At 36.2% G+C, this 23,061-nt stretch overlaps 1 protein-coding gene across 1 annotated transcript in view; it reads left to right on the top strand.

Annotated features, from left to right (window-relative positions):
* The window catches only part of PCCA (propionyl-CoA carboxylase subunit alpha), a 298,109-nt gene that overhangs the window by 103,178 nt on the left and 171,870 nt on the right, over nucleotides 1–23,061 (top strand). Inside the window, exons 9-12 of the mRNA XM_027646956.1 lie at nucleotides 5,973–6,009; nucleotides 11,740–11,818; nucleotides 15,076–15,178; nucleotides 20,184–20,278. Coding sequence (XP_027502757.1) covers nucleotides 5,973–6,009; nucleotides 11,740–11,818; nucleotides 15,076–15,178; nucleotides 20,184–20,278 — 314 coding nt within the window. The remainder of the gene's footprint in view (nucleotides 1–5,972; nucleotides 6,010–11,739; nucleotides 11,819–15,075; nucleotides 15,179–20,183; nucleotides 20,279–23,061) is intronic.

The raw sequence follows: 23,061 nt of genomic DNA, 5'->3' as shown, positions 1-23,061 counted from the left end.
TTTCATGTGTTGCAAAACTTGGGGCGAGGATGGGGGAAGTTAGTGGCTCTTTGTCAGAATCTACAACTAGTGTTCTTCCTGTGGTTTTAGAAGGAATGATTTTCAACAGTTCTCTAAAGAAACATGAAAAATGTTTTTGTAGTTTGTAGAGTTAAAGTAAATTTTCTTTTTCGTTTATTTTGTGCTATAGTGATTAAGTACTGGGCTCTTAAAAGCTTTCCTGTGTGTCTTGTTATATTATCTCTGTTAATGTAGTTAAAACATACTTTTCTCTTTTAAAACCTTTATTGTGTACACTGAAAACTTTTGTGTATTATAAAATGTTGACCTCCTATATTGAAATTTTTATGCTTGACATGTCAAGTTAGATTTTTTTTTTTCAAATAAAGTTTGAGTGAAACTTTGAGATGCATGAAAAAGTGTGTTAGCTAAGTTGGATTTTAGACTCTTAAGAAAAAAGCCAACCCAAAACCCAACTAAATGAGAAAGGTAAGTAGAGTGCTAAGGGGCTAAGCCTCTACAAAATTACCTCTTTCACTGAGGGTGCCTGGAGAACTTGACTAGTGAGAGAGAATGATAAAATCACAAAATAGCTGATGTCAAAATGCCCAAGAGAACTTTTCAGTACTTGTGATGGAAATGTGTGGTCTGTGTAATGACTGGTAGTGGGATATGCTGCAAGAGGTAAAAGTGGAAAGACTTCTTTTCTGGAGAGCTCCATATGAGTGTTAGGCTGGCACTTGTGCCCATGCTGAAGTCTGGCAGAGGCAAATTGAACACTGTACTCTTTCAGGTTTTTGTTGCATGTTTTAGCAGTCCTTTAGCACTTGTAACATTTAACAGCAGCCAAGCTGTTGTCCATAAGGTTCTCTGTTCTGTCTGATATCCTGTATCTCCCTCCTCCTAGAAATCCTGAAAAATAACTTCTACAAAAACATCTAATTAGGAGATAACTTTGAATTAGTCATTTAAACACCACTAAACTTCCTCTAATGCAGAAGCAAATACTCAAAACACTGGTTTTTTTCACTTTATCAGTTAAATATTATGTAAAGGTCTGTTATTCCTCTAGTAAAAAGAAACAAACATGACAAAATAGGATAATGGTTAATGAAACAGGTAGACATAGAACCAGGGAAACTGATCAACTTACTTGTATGCAGTTGTTTCCAAAACCTTTAATTGCATTGTTTTTGACAATTATCTGAATTTCCTAACATGAAAGGGAAGTGTAAGTGATCTGGTTGGCAATGGGCTATATGCAATGATACCCTTAAAAGCAAAGGAACTGGAATGTAGGATTGAGTTGACAACTCCAATCCTCTGCTATTGAAAGGAGAACTGTGTGGTAGTTGCTTAACCCCAAGGTGTCCGTATCGTATCAGTTTCACATACTTCAGCCTTGCACCAGTTCTAATTATTTGAAGAGTGTTGATGAAAAAGAATACATAACTAAACCCAAAAAACAACCTGCAGTATACCCACCAAATAAGAAAAAGGAAAGTCCATAGATGTTGCCAGCATTGTAGTTTCCATCAGAAAGGGGAGCTGAAAATTTTAGGCTAGCCAGTGCTTTGGTTACCAATTCTAGGAAATAAAGCTTCTGATAATTGATATTGTCGTAGTTGCTATGGATCTAAATATGTGCCTCAGAGCAGCAACACACAAAGACTTGGAGACTGTTTAGGATTTCTGTCATTCCAGGGAGACCTATTTTGATCAGTTATGAAGCTTTCAAAATCTTTGAGGGCTTTATTTCTTGAGAAATAAAAATTTTAAAGGTCTTTGAAAGGAGTTAAATGTCGGGTTGACACTTGAGTTGATTATAGATGGCTTCATCTTTAAAGTAGACTCTAGTAAAACTGGAAGAAAACTGTATTGATGGCTCTGACAATGCCAGAAATTAAGACAGATCTGTTACACATATTCTTTGTGCATTAATACTTAAAGCAAATACAGAGTAATAACTTCATGTTATTCAACTTCGTTATTCAACTCAGGACTGCACTGAAAATCTTGGTTTGTTAAATAGTGCTGCAGATACTTAGGTCCTTCATGAATAAAGAACGTTTTTCCTCTCTTGTTTATGTTGCTTAGCACTTACACATAAGAGGCAGTGTAGTTGCTAAGCTTTTGTAATAACATCTTGGAGAAGTTGCATGCAGAAAAATTCCCAGTGAGTAGAAATTAAATGTAAAAGAAGGAAGCCCTTTAACAGTATACTTAAAGACCTGGAAGGATTGAAGAGGAGGATGCTTGGCATAACAGGCACAACTAACTATTCTCATACAGGCAGATGCTCTAGCATTTGAAATATGAAACTGAGAATGGAAAGATGTGGAATGGGAGTGGAGAGGGCAGTTTTATGAAGAGTAATTTTCTTCTCATCCCTGGTTAAGTTTCTCGGTTGGCTGGGACAAGGGTTATCCAGTCTACACATGTAAGGAACCAGAGTGTCGTACTGACAGCCAGAGAACATTTGAAAGTAATTAATTTCAAAATTAACTACTGCTAATTGTAACTACAATTAGTTTTCTAAAACTCGATTGGGAGAGGTAGTGGTAAACAGTCTTGATCAAAAGAATTAGCATTAATCCTGTGAGCAATGACTGTACTCAAGTGGGAACTCAAATGATGTATTGACTGTAAATAAGTAAAAGGGAATAGGTGACAAGGAGAAAGTAGATGTTGAGTAATGAGTATAAGGACACGTCATGGTGAAAAACTGGCAAAGCAATGGCAGGGGAAGAATGATTTTTGCATTGTTTCACCACATACAATCTGGTTTTATGGCTGGTAGAACACAGCTGGATGTAGACCCAGAAGAATAATGTCTCTGTGTCTGCTTAGTTTCACTGATGTCAGTAGACACATTAAAGGTCTTCAGCAGGGCTCTGAATTTACTGTAATTAACAGTAATTTTGGGTACCTGTTTTGGATGAATTTTGCATTGGGATATTGGTATTGAATTGATCACTGTATTGCTGAAGACATGGTTGGAGACTAGACATGAACTGGAGGTTCTCTGAGACCAATACCCTTAGCCATGAGAACTATTATATAGTTCTTTATAATTAATACAATGTTCTACAGTTCTAGGAGTCTCTTAAAAAACAGCTTTATCCTAGCATTACATCAAGAACAGTTTTGCTTTTCTGTCTCCACCTGCTGGTACCTGGCTGAGAGGCATGTTCGTGAAATTAGGAGGTTAGGAATTCTTATGCTAAATGAGTATTTTATGTATCCCTAACTCAATGGAATCACCTATTTGTAAAAACAGTATGACATCATTTTATAACTCTTAGGATTTTTATAAACTTCTACCATTACTTGAACATTTTTATTTGTACAATAAAAGGTGGTGCTAAAATTATATATTTCTTTACAGTCTCCAGTTTATTTTGGGAAAATGGTAGTGTAGCTAATGTGTTTTTGGAGGAAACAGCAGTAAATCATCGAGGACTCTTGCTTTTAAAAAATAATTCAGAATGCTTTTAGTTCCAGTGTGGCTTTGTATATTTTGCACATATGGACTTGTGTGTTAGGCAGTGTCATAACATTCAGTTTTTTTGCTCTCTTTGGGCAAATGTTGAATACCATAAGTTCTGTGCACCAAAAATCTAAAATAACCATCCTAACCTTTTCTGAGTACTCGAACTGATTCTGTATTTATGTAATCCGCAAGTGAAATTCATGATACTAAAACGTACTTTCTTAGGGAAAAAGATTAAAAGACTTACCAGAGACTTCAATGTCAGTTGTTTGGGTTTTTTTGTGCATTAATTTTTCTCTTTAAAGCACAGCATATTTTTGCTTTCTGGTTTAGAAATTCTCTTCGAAGGCTAAAGAATTTGAGTATGCATTGATTTTTTTTTTTTTTCCCCCTTGTATCTTAGCATTTGGATTCTAATATATTAGAACTGTAAAAGAAACAGATGTTGAAACACTGTAAATTAATAACTGTGCTGGGCAGTCTTTTCAAGCCAGAACTGACACAATTAGTGCTGCTGATACGATGCCACTTATTACTTAAAGTTGTTGTATGCATGTATAAAAATACAGTGGCAGTGAAAAGTTCCCCTATAATGATTTGCAGCTTGTCTTCCTGTGGACTGCAGTGTATCAGTTAGCCACTTGTTTGCAGGTAACTAAGTGAAAAAAAATTACCCTGTTTGCTTCCCCCCCCTTAATTCTGTTTTGCAAATATATGGGTGAATTTGCAAGAGAAAAGAAATGTAAAAGTTTCCTTCTCGACTATAATCGTAGCTCTTCATCAGTCATCACTCTTCCTGCATTTTGTTCAAGAGGCTCTAATTGTCTGCATTTGGCAGGTTTAACACTTCCTGACAGAGAGGCTATTAAGGGGAAGTATTCTCGCATAACTGTCACAGGCAGGAACAAAGAACCTTCAAACTCAATGTGTGGAAACCACTAACATTCTTAAATGACCCTTTTCATGCATTTTATCCCTTTTTAGCTAAAATTTGGAGGAGGGTGCAGGGTCATGGAAAGCAGCAAGGTGTAATAAAACAGTAAACCCTGAGATTTTTTTTTGGGGGGGGTTGGTTTTTTTTGCTAGATTTATCTCTTGACTTAAAAACAATTGTTATTTGGAAAAATCTCATTAACAGATGTGACTGAAGTAAAAAGACTTAAAACTGATGTTGCTTTCAGGACTGCTTTGAACTTAACAAGCACCGATTTGTGGAGCAGACTAGCTAATGAAAGGAAATTAAATTTTCTGACAACTTCCCCTGCCAGCCCCCTTATTCTTCATGGGGCTGTTACTAGGTACTGAAGACTTTTAAAGAGGATTTTGTTTTATTATCGGACATAAATGAACCAGGTATGAACATTTCTTATGTATTTTTTTTTTAAAGTTCTGACCTGGGTGCTTTTAAAACGGATTGCCTTGAAAGCTTTAAAAATATCAGGTTTCAGTTTAATGTTCGTAAGTCAGCCCCTATAGTTTCAGACACACTTAGCAGCTGGTGATTTCCAGACATTACTGCCTTCCATACAAATTTTTTAATGCATGTCATGGGATAGTATAAATATTAGCAAATTTGGTTGGAATTTTCAAACTTAACCCATGGCACTATAATTTAACCCGTTTTCTTTCTGGTTTTGTATAATGGAAGTGTATTGTTATCAGTAGAAGAAACTGGAATTAACTACTGCAGGAGAAGCAATTTGGTTACTGAAAAGTAAGCAATTTAAGTATTTTGTTTTTTATTCTCTGAATTTCAGAGTACTTTTTTCTGTACCAGGCTACAGTAGTATGAGACAGCTGAAGCAGTAGGTGGCATCAACAAAAGGATTTTTAAAATTGTCATAAGCTAGTAACATGGTGACTCTTAGGTAGAAACGATTATGGGGATCTTCTGCTTTCAGATACAGTTTAAAATGATGCATATAAGGTTTATTCTGCATTCAGAATGCAGAAGTTACAGAATTGAAATCCTTGTGTTCTTTCTTCAGTAAACAAAACCCATTTGTCTTTAAAAGTCCTGCAAGATTTTTTCTGTACTTGAATTACTCCCAAACAATAGAGAATCAACTCCCCCTACTGACAGCAACCAGGAAAACACAAGAAATATCTGTGGGGACAGAAACAAGCTGGTAGTGGACAAACTTTAATGATGTGATTTATGGTCCATTATTGATTGTAAACTTCTAAATTCTAGCATTAAATTCCTACAACTGCAGAAAATCATTTTGCGATCCTGGTTGTGTTTCCTGTCAGCTGATTCCTTGTTGCTTTGAGTTTCTCAGTATACTAATGATGAGGTAGAATTTACATTCCACTTATGGTATTAATTTTACATTCCTCTGGCTGAAAAGGGTCAGAAGGTTGTAAAATCAAACATTAAATGAATCGGAGGAGACAGTAGTGCAATATATGACTGCCCTCAGGACATAGTGCAATGGCTGATGGGATTAACGTTGGGTCTCATTTCCTGCTTTTACAGGATGCAGATGAAGCTGTCAGAATTGCAAGGGAAATTGGTAAGTTCTTAAATTAGCTATGGTGGGATTTGTGTGCCTCTCAGCAGACATGGTTGACTAAATTGAATGTGTAATAAGTAATCCCTATAGAACAAATAATGTTTTAATAGTTTTTAAGTTCCCTGTTGCCCGTGGGGCTAGAAGAATCTAGACATTAACGCCCTGTCTCTTAAATCATCACATTTGAGCTTTCAAACTGGACTTTACAGAACAAGTGCAGCCATGATTTGTGGAAGGCCTGTAATAGGCAGTAATGAGTAGCTCACTGAAGGAATTATTTCAAAGTGTATCTGCAATTGGACATGATGGAAGTTAGGCATGGTGTATTTCTCTTTATATGGAGGCTGACACCAGTGATGTTATGATCTTCATTCTTCATTAGTGTGTGGACTGCAGTTAGCTTGAATATCATCCAGAGCACCAGCCTTTCTTCTGTGCTTGCTGGAATAAAGTCACTATTCAGCTTCTGAATATCTTACAGAATGGTGAAAAGAGCAACCAGCAAACTGTCTGGGACTCGTTTTGATGAAGGTTAAGTGTAATATGTGTTTAATGAGTTTTGGCTTTTATTTACTAAAGCTTATATTAGGGAAAATACTAAACCATATGCTTGAAATTACACATGTTATTAAATGCTTGCTAAAAGAAGAATCTAAGGCAGTAAGATTTTTCTAATTTTCCTTGGGATTTTTCCTTCATTTTTACTTTGAGACAGTAACCATTAGAAACTATTTAGGTTTATCACAGGTACCTAATTCAAAGCAGATATCTGCATTTGAAGCTTCTCTTGCTGATCTAGCTGCAAATACATTTCACCTGTCTCAAAAGCTATGGCTGTGCCTTATGTGCCTAATAGAAAGTAGGACTTGCACTGCTGCAGATAACTTTTAATTGGTGTAAGATCTTTCCACTTTGAGTTTAAGTTGGGGCCTTTACTCTGCACTGGTTAACTGTCCTGAAACCCCTCAGTGTAGGCTTGTCTGACTTTTAGGCTGACACAATTGAAGCCAGTGTTTCTGTGGGTCAACCTTTGTGTCCTTGTTGGGAAATTAAGTGATCACTGATCACTGTCATGGGAGCAGAAACAAAAGGAAGAGGTTATCAACCAGATTGGAACATTCAGAAGAGAACTGTAAATAAATCCCAGTTCTCTCCAAAAAATTGGTTTTACTCCTGAATAAAGGCATATGATTTTTTATGAAATAAAGTATTATGACTATATTTCAGTTCAGTTTCTGTTCAAAAGTCTGTCTTACTCTTGTGTTCCTGCAAGTGTTTTTAAAGCTGTTTTGTTGAATGTAAGTTTAAAGGCATGCAGTGGCTTTCTAGACACTCTTTAAAATTATTCTTTTTTAATTTACTTCTTCTGGTGTTCTGTTGACTGGTTCCTGTCTTTGATATCAGTAGCACTTTGGAGGTCATTATATCAAGGCAGTCTTAAATCTGTGATATTAAAATCAATTAGAGACAGCTGGGTTGTGCTTTATCTAGATGGAAAATTCTTGAAACTGTTTTGATACAAAAAAGTTTTGTACTGTGATGCCATGTAGTAGCAAAAGAAAAATGTCCTTTCTAGCTTTTTCCTCACACGTTTCAACCAGTTGATTAGTTTGGTTAAGCTTCTGTCTAATTGTGACCACTGATCATAATAAAAGTGTGATTTTGATCTCGAAGGGTCTAAAATAGGATGAAATTATAGTCTCTCGTGTATAATGCATTTGTCTTTGTGTATAAAGCACTTGATAGGCAATGGAATACTTTCAGATTGTTTTTAATTTCACTTATCCAGAGTCTCGGTCTCTGAGATAACAACTGTGGGTCAGTGCTTAAAACAGTAAAACTGCATTTTTACTCTTTTACTGCCTGTATTTTTTTCCTGCTTCTTCCTTGTCTGTTCAGGCTGAAGATCCAGTAGTCGTTAACCATGACACTTCAGGATTGAGAACACTGCCTTTATCTGTTTCAGTGATTATTATCTATGGCTACAAATTTTCTAGGTATAAAACCTTATTTTTGCCCTTGATTTGAGATATGCTCCTGAGTTGTCAAGAGAGAATGTGACAGATATATTAGGCTAAATCAGGAATTGGAAGAAGTTCAGGCGCAAATTGCTATATAGGCTCCTTTCTATAGTCTTCCTTCTCTATTTTTTGGTGTGGGCTGTTCTCTTGTAATCCTGTTGGTAGTACTTAATTACATTGGCTCTTTTCCCATGCTGCTTTTAGGTCTGTTTGTAAAGTTGTACATTAAGAACTATTGGCTTCTTGATTTCTGAAGCCTCGATGAAACTCTAGGAAGTTTTATTCTTCTATTTGAAAGGATTGAACAGCTATGCAGTGCAATCAGTTAAACTGAAGGAAAGTCTGTACAAAACTGAAGATTTTTGTCATGTTTCATTTGGCATGGATTTAGTTACTGCTAGCTTTTCAATAATGGATATTGAAAAGAACCTGATATTGCCACATCCAATATTGCTCAAACTGATATTGCACAATGCATTCTGTGGTCTACTACCTGCAACTTTATAAAAATGGTTAAATGGCATCTAAAACCATGGTGGCAAAGGGTGGGAACTAACAGCTGTGGGACACCAGAAGTTTGTTTACTCCTTTCACCATTCAGATTCTCAGAATAGCAACTGCCCTGGAAACAAAGCAGTGCTAACTTAATAATACCTATGTAACAGCAAAAGTATACCCAATGATCTTCAAATCTGACAGCTTCTTACCTTCTTGCCTTTTAAGATCTTTAGACCCATCCTTCAGATGCATCACAGGAATGTAAAACTATAGAATGAGAGTAGGTTTTAATCTCACAAGCAATTTTAATTTCATGTGAATTGGTATCTAATTTGAGGGAAGGATTGAAAACCTAACACCTACTCAAAAATGTGTCTGCTTTGTGTGAGACGCTTTGCTGTTGTTGTGGGGACTTGTAAATGCTGTTAAAAATTGTTTGCATGCCTCTCCCTTCCCACAACTAATCCAACCAATCCATGTGAACATACTTCAGCAGTTTTGGTTGCTGCTGAGTAGTACAAAAGGGGCTAGGAGTGTGATGAGTAATGCATCCTGAACCCAGCATCCCGTAGCCAACTTGCGAAGCCTTTCTTTCAATCTTTGGTATTGGCTAAAGAGCTGCTCTTCAGCTGAGTGCCCCTAAGAGCAAAGAGTATGTAAAGGCATATTTGAGCAAAACCTCGAGTACCCTTATTTTCAGGGGACCGGCTAATTTACATCCTAACATGTAGAGGTTGCAATTTTTTCTTCTCAACCTGAAAAGCTGTATGTATCTTTTCAAAACAATCCTTACTTTGTGTGGTTTTTTTTTTTCTTCTTCTTTTAATTATATTGTGGGTCTCTGGAATCTTTAGCTGCCTTGCGTACAAATGTGGTTGACATATAACTGCTATACATGAAAGGTGGGAGGAAGGGGAAGCACAGTGATCCTACACTTGGTGAGCAATACTAATAATAAACCTATCCTATCTGATAATTTAACCATGTGATATGAGCTACCTCTTGTAGCATATAAAGACTCACCAAGGCTCACTGTCAGCTTGCCTATTTTGCTTTTGAAACTAAAGAACAGTACATGAGGACTAGACTGCTTACAGAATTAAAATCAGCAAACCATGCAAGAGACTGATATTGTTAGACTGAAATTGTTAGCGTAACTGATGATGATTTTTTTCAAGTACATGTAACTGAATAAGATAGATGATGGAAATTGCCATAGTGAGTTTGCCATAATAAGGCTTAAAACAATGCTTGTTTCAAAATTTCAGTCTTGCAACCTCTTAGGTTGGAGAGAGTCTCCAGATGGTAACAGTGTTGCCAGAGGTTTACCTTCGCTAGTGTTACCTGTATGTATATGTTAACATTTATTGCATTTCATGAAAATCAGTTGAACTTCACTGTTGCTGTATGCAGTCTAGTATTTTGTCTTTACCCTTTAATCTCTGGTATTGTAGAGGCCTTGAAAATACTTAATAGTTCTGGATTGAACCCGTTTTTACTCTGTGACTTATCTCATACCCCTCTATGGACAGCATCAGATTTCATAAGAAAATGTAAAAGACTCTAGAAAGGTTATTTGCATAGCTCTGTTTGGTCTTACCCTTATACCTAGTAAGTAGAGATCACTTTAGACTTCAAAACCTGAAAATTTGTAGCCTTTTGGTCATCCATGCCTATAAGAAGTTGGTTTGTGCTCTATGTATGCTTAATTATTACCTCTCTACAGCTTTCAGCCACGTGAATACTTTACAGCATGGGGGTTTCACAGTCTAATAAGGTGTCATGTTGGAAACTATTTCACTGATTTTTTTTTTTCTGTTTCTTTGTTAATGTTCTCTTGTACTGTTGCTGCTGTCCTGTCTTCCTACTGTTTCTTAGGCTTGCATCATGCCTTTTTTTGTGTCCATTTCAGTCTTTTTAAGAAAAAGCTTTTCCAGATCTTGCTGTTTTAAGTATCTTCTCCTGAACCTCCTTTCAGTTAGATGACTATGAGGAGGAGGTGGGTGTGTTGTATTGCTATCACTTGAGAAAGCAAGAGTAGATCTACATTCCAGGAAGAAACTGTAAATGGCAGTTCACATATGATAGCAGACTGGAGTGCTTCTAGGAACCATAGTCAAATGTCTCTTTCCATCCCCAGATCAAAGCTTTTTACAGAATGTATCTTCAGTTTACAAGGACTAAAAGGCTCTTCTTGCCAGACAATATCAGCTGGTCTGATATTTGCCTTAGTGTTGTGACATTGATTAAACATACTGGAGACCGAAGACATGAAGATTTTCTACTGTCTTGGAAACATCAAAAACTTTTTAATTAGATCCTCGATTTTCAGTTTTCTATATGTTCATGTGAAGAAAGGTAGAGTTCTCTGATATGAAGAAGTTGTTTCAGGAAGTTGCTTTAAATGAACAGATTGTACCAAAAGATAATCATTACTATTTCTAAATATTTTACATTAATAAATATGCTTTTAAAATATGTTCTTTGTTACTGTAATTTTCTAACTTTCAGTAAACTAAGATCCTGACTCATGTCTGTATTATAGTATCTTATTCTGAGGGTGAAATTTTGCCTGTTATGTACAATGCTGTCAGATCTATATTGCTCATTTTTTCTTACTATTTGTCTATTTGGGGAAAATACTTTTTTATTGTAAAAAAAACCGAACCAATAATCTGTTTTCTGTGTTTTCTGATTCAATTTCATAATATCCAAACAGCAGTGCTCTTGAGATGCTCTTTTATTTAGAATGTACTGCACCAGAAATGTTGATAAGATACAGATTTGTTTACTCAATCTCTTGACTATTAATTTATGAAGATCTGCTTATTTTGCTATTAATTTTTTGAAAAATTTTGTCACAGCTTATTTCAACAGCAATAAAGGAACAAAATTTTGTTCATAAAGAGATATGAGCTTAAAAAAGTCAAATGCTTTATTCATAAATCGCTTTGTTTCTTGGGAATAATTCATTCAGTGTTTTTTTGGTATAAATGAATTGGAGAAGACAGCCTTCCTTGGCTTTAGAAATTACTGCATTGACAGCTAAGTTTTGAAAAGAAAAATTTCTCCTCTGTTCTCCCTCCAAACAAAGTGTTTTAATAAACGAAGTTATTGTCTACTGGCTTTATTGGACATGTGGTCAGTTGTCATGTTCCTCTGACCAACTGAACAAAGTTTGAACTTCTGTCTAATTGTTCCCCGCTGTTAGGCTACCCTGTCATGATCAAGGCCTCAGCAGGTGGTGGTGGGAAAGGCATGAGAATCGCTTGGGATGATGAAGAGACCAGGTGAGATGCTGTCCAAAAGCTTGCCTTGATGAATGCTGCAGTTACCAAAGTCCCATTAAGCCACTGTGAGCTGACAGTTGAGCAGATATGAAATGTTAAACACAGAAATTAGATATTATTTGGTTTTCTCCCTTTCACATAGTGAGTGATGTACTTCAGAAGTTTGCATGTGCCTATTTCAAATTAATTCTTGCATGAACCTTACAAAACATGGTCCATTAATTTGAGTAAAAAACCAACACTTACAACTGCCTTTAGTCCAGTGTGAGACTGTAAATTTAGAGTGTAAATAACATTTTGCTGTATGCCTTTCAGAATGCTGATTTTATTAATTGTCTCTCTTAGGGAGAATATTTGTTGGCCGTGATTTGCAAACATTAATGCATGTCATTAGTTCTTTTGAAGTTGATGAGACTGATAATTTATGTGTGGAAACACATACAGTGTTACCAGAATGTGCTCTAATAAATTGTGTACTTCTGTGTTTAAAATATTTGCCTCAGCAAACTAGTGTACTTTTGTCTGTTTTGAAACAACATTTGTTTAAACACACAGACATTTTCTTGTCTCTTAGTGGTTGTCTGAATCCTGAACAGTTCACGATGCTTTTTGTTGATTCGAAGTTTTACAATCCATTCTCAACTCTACATGCCACTGATCTTTTAGAAAAATGTATTTTCTGATATTTTCAAAGACTTGTGACAAGAAGCCTGTTTGATCCAAAATAACCTGACTGTTTTCCTTTCCACACAGAGCAGTACATGTGCTGGAATTAACTCAAAATACAACTGAAATTTTAATTACTTTAATTTAGTCACCTGTGGTGGGTTTTAATCCCCCCCTGTTCCAAGCTCAACCTAATTGGGAAACTTCTAGCAGAAAATAATGGAAGCACCTGAAAGCAGCAAATCTGCATATAGGGAAAAAACAAAAAAAGAAACCTGTCACTAAAAGTTGATGAGAACTTAAGAAAAACCTGAAGTCAACCCTCTTGTCTAAACTACCACCAGCTCCTCCATATGAGAAACCACCAAAAAGTCTCCTCCCAAAGTCCCCTGGCTGCTGCTGTTTCTATGCTGCTTGCATACCAGCTCAGCTGGTGTGCCTGTACCGTGGGGTGCCTGGGAGTGCCTGACGGACAGCCTGCGCTCCTCACTCTCTGCCCCTTGGTTTAGTGCAGGTGGCTACACTGGAAGACTGAATATAACCATGGTAGTAGGTGGGTAGTGTTTGAAGTGTGGGTCTGCACAGAGCCCCTGCTCAGCAATCCTCTGACCAGAGTTCCTCTTTACTTTGTCATAGTGTAGAGGAATCAGTCTTCATATGGGTGAGGCACATCAGCCTGAATGACTGTGTCTTGTCAAATATCAGGGCTTGATTAGGCTGCAGACAGCATGTTGCTTGTATGGTAAACTGTACCTGGGCTTAGACAGGGACATTAAGCTCATGTTTCCCTGTCCCAAGTTCCCATGCCCTTCTTTCCTGGGGTTAGCATGGGCAGGAAAGTTTTGGACATGACTGCATGTATTGCCACAGTTGTGCTGCATCTTCCTTGCAGAGGGGCTCTTAAGACAAATTCTTTTCTAGCCTTAATGGCTGGGTATGTATTTATTTATTTTTAATATTCATAAAGAGATTCAGAACCGTCTCCATTTGCTTAGTATGGTCTCTAAGGAAAGTGAAGTGTACTTATATTAATTTTTATCACTGGATAAATGCAACTGCACAGTTTTGTAAGATACAAACAAGGTCAGAATACCTGAGATATTTGTTCCTGTTATAAATAGTTCAAAAACATTTACAGATGTATGGATTAGATAATTAGGCACCTGTATTTTTTAACAAGTATTGCAGTTTAGGTTTTCTAATTAGCACATACTTCAGTAAAAGAAAAAGTCAGTTGTGAATAATTATGTATAAAACTATGTGACACCAGAATATTTACAAAACAAAATGGTGCCTTTGATATAGGAGTTAAAATAGCTGTAAATCTATTTCAGTAAGAAATACTGTGTGTAGTTGTTTGTTACAGCACTTTGGTTTTTTGGACAGATCAGGTAGTGTACAGAATCACAAATTTTGATGTCTCTTTTTCTTTTTTTTAAGTAATTCAATATATTGAAGTTAAATATGAATTTAGGAAAGTTGTACATTGAGTATACTCTCTCAAAATTATAACATGTATTATTCCACAATTTTGAAAGAAGGTGAAGATATACTTTAAATATACAAATTTTTCTACTGTAAATTTACCTGTTTTGTGATTCTGTTGTCTGGGTTTTGTTTGTGGAATTCAACTAGATTCAAGAGATGGAAAGCATGGAAACTTCTACTCAGTTGTGTTGTAGTTCTTATTCTTGACCCAAATGTCAGGAAAGCTGTATTTCCCACAGAAATTTAGACCAATCTTACCATATCTATCAACATAAATGGCACTAATGTGCCAGAGCCTGTAGAAAATTTCAGTGAAGCCTTTGGGTCCCTGCATTATGTTCTGTTTCACCCTGAGAAAGCTGTCCATGAAGTTGTTTTTCAGGTTATGGCCCAAGGAGTATTCTTTAGGCCATTAAAAAAAGAAAGTTAATAAATGCAATATCTTGCAATCTTTATTTGTTTGAGTAACTAGATATGTAAAAGAGAAAACAGAGGGAAGCATGTGGAATGTTCTGTGTAGCACTCACACCTTAATGCAGGGAAAAACTTGTAGTACAGGTGGTATGCTCTATAAAGTGACGTATTGCATCTTTAGGTTGTGTGTTCCGTGGTAGGATTTTCAATGTCTGAAATATCACGTTTGCAGTTCTTTAATGCACACCTAACCTCTGCTGTTCTTGAGTATTAAGAGGGCTGTGTGCTTTAAGTAATGGCGAGCTTCACCTTCTGGATTACAAGTACTTCATAATTACTGCATCTTAAAATTCTTTGTTGGTATTTTCTTCTGCTAGAGTAATAGAAAATGAATATGAATAATTGTTGTAAATGCTCAGACTTTTTAAGCAAATTGAAATTTTCTTCACTTTCAGAATGTTTTGTTTTGGGTTTGTTGTTTTGGGTTTTTTTTGTCTTTGTAAGAAAAACAAGTAAAAAAGGATACTCATTACAGAATCAAATGCAAATGGTAAAACTTGGTTTTTGGATGTGTGTATTCACTGATAAAGGCAGCCGGATGACTAAAATGAATAAGTGTTCATTCTTGTATACTTCAGGAGCTGATACTTTTTAAATACAGATTATTCTTTTTGTTTTTGTTATTTAAGGGAAGGTTTTAGGTTTTCATCTCAAGAAGCTGCTTCAAGTTTTGGTGATGATCGCTTGCTGATAGAAAAGTTCATTGATAACCCTCGTCACATAGAAATCCAGGTTTGTACTATTGTTATTACTACTATTAATTATTGTATATTTATTTAATAAGGTTTGAACTCATAAATGAATCAAAGTTCAAAACATTTCAAACACTCTACTAAAAAAGGCCTAGAGTCTTGTGTTTTCCGGTGTCTTGGGTCATTGCTCAAACTACATGGCTATCATGCACAATACAGCCTTCCTGTTTTTATTCTCTAGCCTTTCTGTAGCAGGAAGACTGTGAACTGTGTTCAGTTTGTTGGGGGAGAAAAAAAAGTTATAGGCATCTGTCCTGAGGGATGGAACTTGAACTCTGGATCCTATTAGAGGGCTGGAGTGCAGCAGAGGATGTAAGAGTTCAAACACTGCCATTCTTAACATTTTTCTTGCAAGGTCTAGGTGGTTTTATCAGTATTTTGGATTCTGTTCCGAAGTATCTAATGCTCCCTGGGAACTCAGGAGGATTTGTGTCCCTTTTTTGGTCAGTTTGTGCTTCAAAATCAGTTGTATTCTCTTTAACTTCTGGATTGTGACCATTTATGTATTTTATTGAATTTAGCGTTAAGTCAGATATGCTAATGCAGAACAAAAGTTGTTTCTTTCAGACACTTGATAACAAAATTGATTTCAAAATTTGTGATGTGTTTGATCTTATGTAGGCAACTAAATTTTTGTGTTTGTCATTAGCCTTGAGATAATAAGAAATCTATATGAGGCATTTTTGTTTCCTCAATAGAAACTTCACTTGTTACATAGAAATTTCATTTCTTTTTATCCAAAATATAAACCCTTTCTATGTTGTTGAGACATGGGTTTTTTTTAACAGTGAGAACCTGAAGTAGCTCAATAACTGAGTGAAACAGTAGTAAATTTGATAGTGTGGAATGATTTGTAAGAGAGAAATATTTAACATTTTTTAGTCTACCAGATATGTGCCCTCAGACTGATACTTCCTATGTTTTTATTTATTTTGTGTACACAGGCTAACTTACTGCATTTCATAGAATTGTAGAATACTTTGAGTAGAAAGGGATCTTTTAAAGGTCATCTAGTCTAAACCCCATGCCATGGGAAGGGACATCTTCAAGTAGATCAGGTTACTCAGAGCCCTGTCCAACCTGACCTTCAATGTGTCCAAGGATGGAGTATCCACCATCTCTCTGGGTGACCTGTTCCAGTGTTTCACCACTCTCATAGTAAAAAAAAAAAATCTCTTCCTTATGTGTGGTCTAAATCTATTGTAGTTTAAAGCCATTTCCCCTTGTCCTGTCACTATGGGCTTGGATAAAAGTTTGTCTCTTATCTTATCAGCACCCAGTAAGTACTGAAAAGCTGCAACTGGGTCTTTCCAGAGCCTTCTCTTCTCCAGGTTGAACAACCCCAATTCTCTCAGCCTTTCCTCAGAGGAGAGGTGTTCAGACCCTATTATAATTTCTGTGTCCCTCCTCTGGACTTGTTCCCAGAGATCAGTGTCTTTCCTGAACTGAGGACTCCAGAGCTGGATATAGTACTCTGGGTGGGATCTTACCAGAGAGGAGTAGAGGGGGAGAAGTGAAGAAGAAACATTGAAATAAAGAAATAATCTGTAAACAGCAAAATGAAGAAACAGTGAAAATGAAATTTAAACCCCACCTTATTCTCTTTTGAAAGGTCATGGAAAGGTATACAGTGAACTCTAAATTTCAGCATTTATCTTAGTTACAAAAGAGGTCAAATTGCTAGAGCATCTTTCTGTATTCTCTTGCTATGGCTAGTAGTATTTATATACCTATGTCTTATTTTTTCTCTTTTTTTTGTGTATGCAAATTACTACACTTTAAAGATCTGTTTCCTTCAGGGCTTGCAGATTTGGGAGCTTCAGCAGATTCCTACTGCTTCTTCAATGAATTAAGTTAGACGGGATTGATTCCTCTATACTTCCATGAGTTGGGGGCAGATTTTACATTGTCTTGATTCCTTTGGGTTTAAAAAGTTAGCTCAAAAAATATGGTAGTAGTGCCTTTAAGAACTGTTAAATAATTTCACTTAGAGTGAACAAAATGTCTTTGCTATTAATAATTTATAGTTGTGTTTTATAATAAGTGTACAGTGAATGTTGTTGTCCTTACACAAACACTTTGATGGTACCTTTTAACAATATCATAGCATATCATTTTAACTTCATGTTCTAATCAGCTTTAGGACGTTGACCTTGGTTCATTTTCAAACTACTGAATATACAAACAATTTGAGACCAGATGCCAAATATTTATTACTTTAGCAGTAACTTTTAAATAGAACGTTTTTTTAGCATTCTCATATTTCTCCAAAGCATTGGTACTTAAAATTGTTAAATAAGGAGTTTCCTGTGTCTAGCTATAAAACAATCACTTTGTAAAACATGAGAAAAACCGAAAACAATTAACAGGAAAATAGAGTCCAAATAGACTTTATGCTTGAACTGATTTGAAGTTTGTTCTCCTGAAGTATCTGATAAAAAGGACCTGAGTTTAAAGTAAGAGTACGTGGACTGTCTATTACTTGGCTAAATAGCAATCCTACAACTGGAAAGAGAATTTAGCTGAATCATGTAGGAGAGGTTCTGCTACATAATATTGAATTATTTTGGCATATAGATGTATGTAGCATATACTAATGTCATAATCATCTAAGCCCACAAAACAGGAAATTTTCTTTTAGAAATACTTAGGTATGTAAAAAAACCCTGTAGCTGTGACATGCATTTTTAATGAGATGTGTACTGGAATCTCATGTCACCTCAGAGATGATGATTTCAGTATTTTGCAAGTATCTTCTGAAAGACAATTGTTGTATGATTAGTTTATGATAAGAAAAACAGTGGTCCCAGAATAAAAGTAAAGGGTTAATTCTACATGTTGTTGGCTTATTCTATTTATGATTATCTTCTCATTGTAAATGTTCATGCATGTCTCTTTGAGCCATATTAACTAATAATTGAAAAACATTTATTTAAGATCCGGGTTGCTGAAATGTAGTAGGATGTGAGAAATGTCCTGAAGTGAAAGAAAATATTTACTACTTGGATTGAGAACTTTTATCTTCTTCAGAAAAATACAGAGAGAGGAGAGAAGCACAGGAACTCGTTTTTACTGAAATATTCAGGGACTCCTTTGGTTGTTTTGGTGAAGCTGAATTCTGTGGAAAGATGTAGGCTTTCTAACAGTGAAACAGAAGTGCTCACAGGGAATCATTTTACTTACAGGACAGTGATTTTTTCCATTGAGTCCCATCTGTGTTCTGTAGGTGTAATATTTTAATATTAAAAAAAAATCACCAAAAACCAGTAAAAAAATCTTAGGACCTCCCAAATGAGTTTCTGTAGAGCTCCACTCATCTGGATTGGATGTATGAAGACTTAGGTAGGAAGTACCCTGGGTATTTCTTTTTTCCATTTTTTTTTTTTTTTTTTTTTTAGTCTTTGTGCTGAGTCCCCTGTTAGGGAATCAAGCAGTTGGTTGGAGCCACCCTGGTGCTGCTGCTGCTAAACCCTCCCCCTGCACAGGGAAGAAGAGGGGTCTGGGACATGCTGTAACTTAGGAAACTCTGAAGTTATCAATCATCTAGACATCTTTGAAGGGGCTTTTTTTTTTTTTCACTAGACAGCTCCATAAATATATGGGAGCACAACAGAATTTCTGAGGAAAAAAAATACGTCTGATCCTACGATGCGCAAAGCACCCTGGATCTGATGCTGCACACCACACCTGAGTTGTCTTCATGAGTTCACTGCCTCATTTTCAGTCACATCTACCCAAATTATTCATACCTCAGCAACCGTTGGTGTCATAGATGCAAGAATTCATCTTGCCTAGTGCCATATTCACTCTGGTGCTAAAAGGAATAATAAATAATACAGATTCATTGTCACAAATGTGAGTAGATATGGTTGAGTTCACACAGTTTGAGGAAGATTGTCTCCTTGTTTTATCTTGTTGGTTTTCAGTGTAGAACTGCACTAGTAAAGAATGAAGCATGAATATTGGCATGGGTTCCTGCAGATTGGAGCAGCAAGATAGATGAGAAAAAAATGGGTTAGAGGGAAAATTTTATAAGGAAGAAAGGGAGCAGGTGTGGTCTGTGATGAAAGAAATTGTTCTAAGAGTAAGTGTAGAGTATAACATCATAAGAAGTCTACTTGAATCCTCAAGTCCAGTATCTGGATACTGGAAATGGCTGCACCATACCGTCAATTTCATAGAGGTACAGAGTTCCTTTTCTTACTTCTCCCTCTAGTTTGAAATTGCGGAATCTGTTGGGAGTTCTGCTCTGCTGAACTTGTGGGTTTTTTTCTAGTGTGTAATTTAGGTTGTTGGATCTAGATACTTGATTCTGCATTCTCTCTTCCATGAACTGAACCTGCAGCTTCAACTGTAGTTGATACCCGATTTATAAAAAAATTCCTCAAAACTACTGCTTTAGTTTCCATTGAAAGTACTAAGGAAGTTGCAAATTTTCTCCTCCTTAATAAAAGATAGCAAAGTTTCCGAAGATTTTTTTCTTCTTCATTAAAGACAGGGCACTGTGGTTCACCTACTAAGAAAGCTGCATTAACTGTTCTTTCTGAAAACTCTTCTGTGTAATTCAGGAGCAAAATTTGGCATGCTTGGAGATTTTTCTCTTCTTTGTTGACACAAGATTTTGCCTAACGATATGGTTTTGTGTAATTTCATAATGCAGTACAAACTTAAAATGCTTCTAAATGTTGTTATAATCTTATTTCAGTCTTTTGTAATAAGCCCAAAAATTCAGATATCGTATTTTGAAGCGAGTGGGTTTTTGCCACGTACAAACTCTATACAGAGGCTTTAGAATAGTCCTATTCAGAATTTGAAGGAGTGTTCTATTAGTAGTTCATATACAATTAATTTTCTACACAACCTTTTTTTCCCAATCTCTATTTTAGATTGGAAGAAACTGAACAAATAAATTCTGCATAATAATATGAAGTCAAAGGGCCGTACACGTGCACATCTTTATTAATAGCAGTGTGTTATTGTTTCAGATTTTGGCAGATAAGCATGGTAATGCCTTGTGGTTGAATGAAAGAGAATGCTCCATTCAAAGGAGAAACCAGAAAGTTGTGGAGGAAGCACCAAGGTATGAATGCTAGATTATTGATGCAACTTCATCGTAATTGAAAGTACTTTTGGAAAGCTGGTGATTCTATTTACTGTACAAATGCAAGCAAATTTTATTCTTTTAAAAACCCACAAAGAAAATAAATGTTTGTCATAGTCATTTTGACTTCTAATGCTGTTTTGATGTTGTTCTTGAGGGTGTTTTGACAATTTTATACAATGTCTTTCAAGAAAGCAGGTGTTGTGTAGTTCATTTTTTTCATGATCTTGTATAAAATGGATATAGGTCTTATCAAATATACGTGATATGAAATGGCTTAGTTAATCTGAGATTTTTCTTTGTTCACTTTTGGATATAAAAGTAAAATAAAATATGGAATAAGTATGAATTTTACTACAGATACAGATATTTGACTGTGTTAGAGTAATTGTGGGAGACCCACATAATTCTGTATGTTTCTATTTAAAATGAAATGATTGAGTACCATTTGTGGTAGTGAACTAGAGATGTATGTGTCCAGTAACTCAAAAGTGCTAAATGATCTTAATCTTGCTGGTTTCATGTGAAGCTGAAATACGTTGCTGCTGTGCAAGGTATGGTCTTGCTTAGTTTTCTGTTGCATGGCATTCACTGGAGAGTAAGTGTATAAAATGGGCAGCAGGAACTTCTGATTTCAGAAAGCCAGACATGGGTATATCGCTGCCTGTGGGAATTCCCAGTGTAATATTTTCCCCAGCCAGGTGGGTTTGATGTATTTTTTTATAGCACAGCACTGTGATGCAACAGTTTGGGATGTGAGGAAAAGCACATCATCCAAGTGGTGTTTATTTAGAGGCAGTTTATTAGTTAATATTGGGTCATAACTACAGGACTTACACTGCTGGACCTAGGTTTCAAATTAAAAACCGAATTTTAAAGATAGAAACCCACTAATAAATGCTTCTTGGTCATGCTTGTGGATTTCTTGGAAGGCTTATGCTGCTTCTGTGTCAAGATCTTACCATGTTTTTGTGAAAAGTGAATACTTCAGGTCCCACTATGATGTGCATGTGCACATACATATACCTAAGCACTTAAAAGAGGAGTGTCTTTTGCTTCACAAGTATATGTAAGGCGATGCCTGTCACTGCTGCCTGCTCATTCTCCATACCTGTGGTCAATTAAAGAGGGATGATATGTCTTTCTCTCATTGACCAGCTGTGATCAGAGTGTTTCTTTCATCAGAAATATCAACCTTTTAACTTTCTTGGGCTTCTCTGTTGGAGTTGCCAGTAAGTTTTCTCATCCCCTCATAGCTCTACGAAAGAGTTTGGGCAAGTCAATAGCTTCCAAAATTTGGTGTGAAAACTCTTCCTTCTTGTTGTTGAATACTTTGGGCTCTGCCAGACTTTGGTTGACAGCTTTGGAAGTCTTACTTGCCTTATAGCCCCTTGCAGTTGGCTGCAGAATCCATTTATTTCCAAAGGGTTACAAGACTTGCAGGGCACTGACTTCTGTGAGACACCATAGAAACACTAAAGGCTCAAGATAACCCTTCCTGTGAATGCTGTACTGTTTCAGTTAGTCTGATTGATTAATGGCTTCTGGACACACCTCTTCTTATATAGCTGGATGGAGGAAATATACTGTCCTTCTTTTTTTCCTATTCTAAATAGTAACTGCCATTAAGACCTCTGAGATAGGTCGAAGGAGGTTGTTTTTTTTCTTTCATGAAACCCAGGAGGTAGGAATGCTATGGGCTAAAATGTTTTTTCCTTTGTATGACCTCAGGACTTTTTTGATTTACTCTATTCCTATGATGGCATTTTCCTAAGTGTCTAATTTTAGAGTCTGAGGGCTTTTTGGCTTTGAGAGTAATATATAATTTTTTTAAAAGCTAGCTCTGTTGAACTTGTCCTTATGTGGGATCATTTTGTCTTTGAATCTTCAGTTTTCTTAGGGAAGTTCAGTCTTTTGTTAAAAACAAACAAAAAACCCTCTTTCTTACGAGGAGGGAAACACCTTTGGTTCACACACAGATGGGGTTACAGTATTCAAGGGATCCATTCAGGGGTCCATGGTGGTCAATCCCACAGATTCATCTAGGAGATCAACAAACTTTTCTTATACCCTTTTAACATTGGTCTTTTGTCCTACTCTGTTCTGGGAAGCACATTTAATAAGATACATCCAATCATCACTAGTTTATTTTGTGCTGGGCAAAGTTAGTGATGCACAAAGCTTCCAGTTGATGTACTGTAAATTTTTTGCTTCTGGTTTTACATACTTTTGGATATGCTGTTGTCTTCTCATTTCACCACAGAGGCTGACATTTTAAGAGATGAGTAACATTAATTAGTCTTTTGTTCCTTGGTTCAGTTTTTGTTCCTCTGCTGCCCAAGCTCTTCTCTGTTCATTTTTAGAGACAGTTGCTGTAAGACTGTACTTTGGCAAGAAAAAAATGCAAGGATGTGGCTGAATTTTTCCGTTTGCTAGAGTGATTAATAAGAGATTGTTTCCTGTGGGGAGAAACAAGGCCTATAAGCTTATCAGAAAATCCACTGATTCCTTAGGATCAATCACAAGTAAATGCACAAGAGTATTGACTGATGTCCTATTCAGTAACTGGAGGAGTAACTCAAAGGAGCGCTCTAAAACTTCACTTTGTTGAGAGCACGTCTAACTATTTCTGAACCTGTTAGAATCCTCTTAAAGCCCTTGAAATTTGCCTCACCACGTGGGTGCAGGAACGTTCATCTGTTCAGAGGCACTTGGCTATCTGCACTATTTGATGCCCAAAATTAAGATTTTTGGAATGTTAT

Source organism: Corapipo altera, unplaced genomic scaffold, assembly GCF_003945725.1.
Source record: "Corapipo altera isolate COAL_440 unplaced genomic scaffold, ASM394572v1 0, whole genome shotgun sequence".
NCBI classification, from domain to species: Eukaryota; Metazoa; Chordata; class Aves; order Passeriformes; family Pipridae; genus Corapipo; species Corapipo altera.
This window is presented reverse-complemented; position numbering and strand designations above follow the sequence as displayed.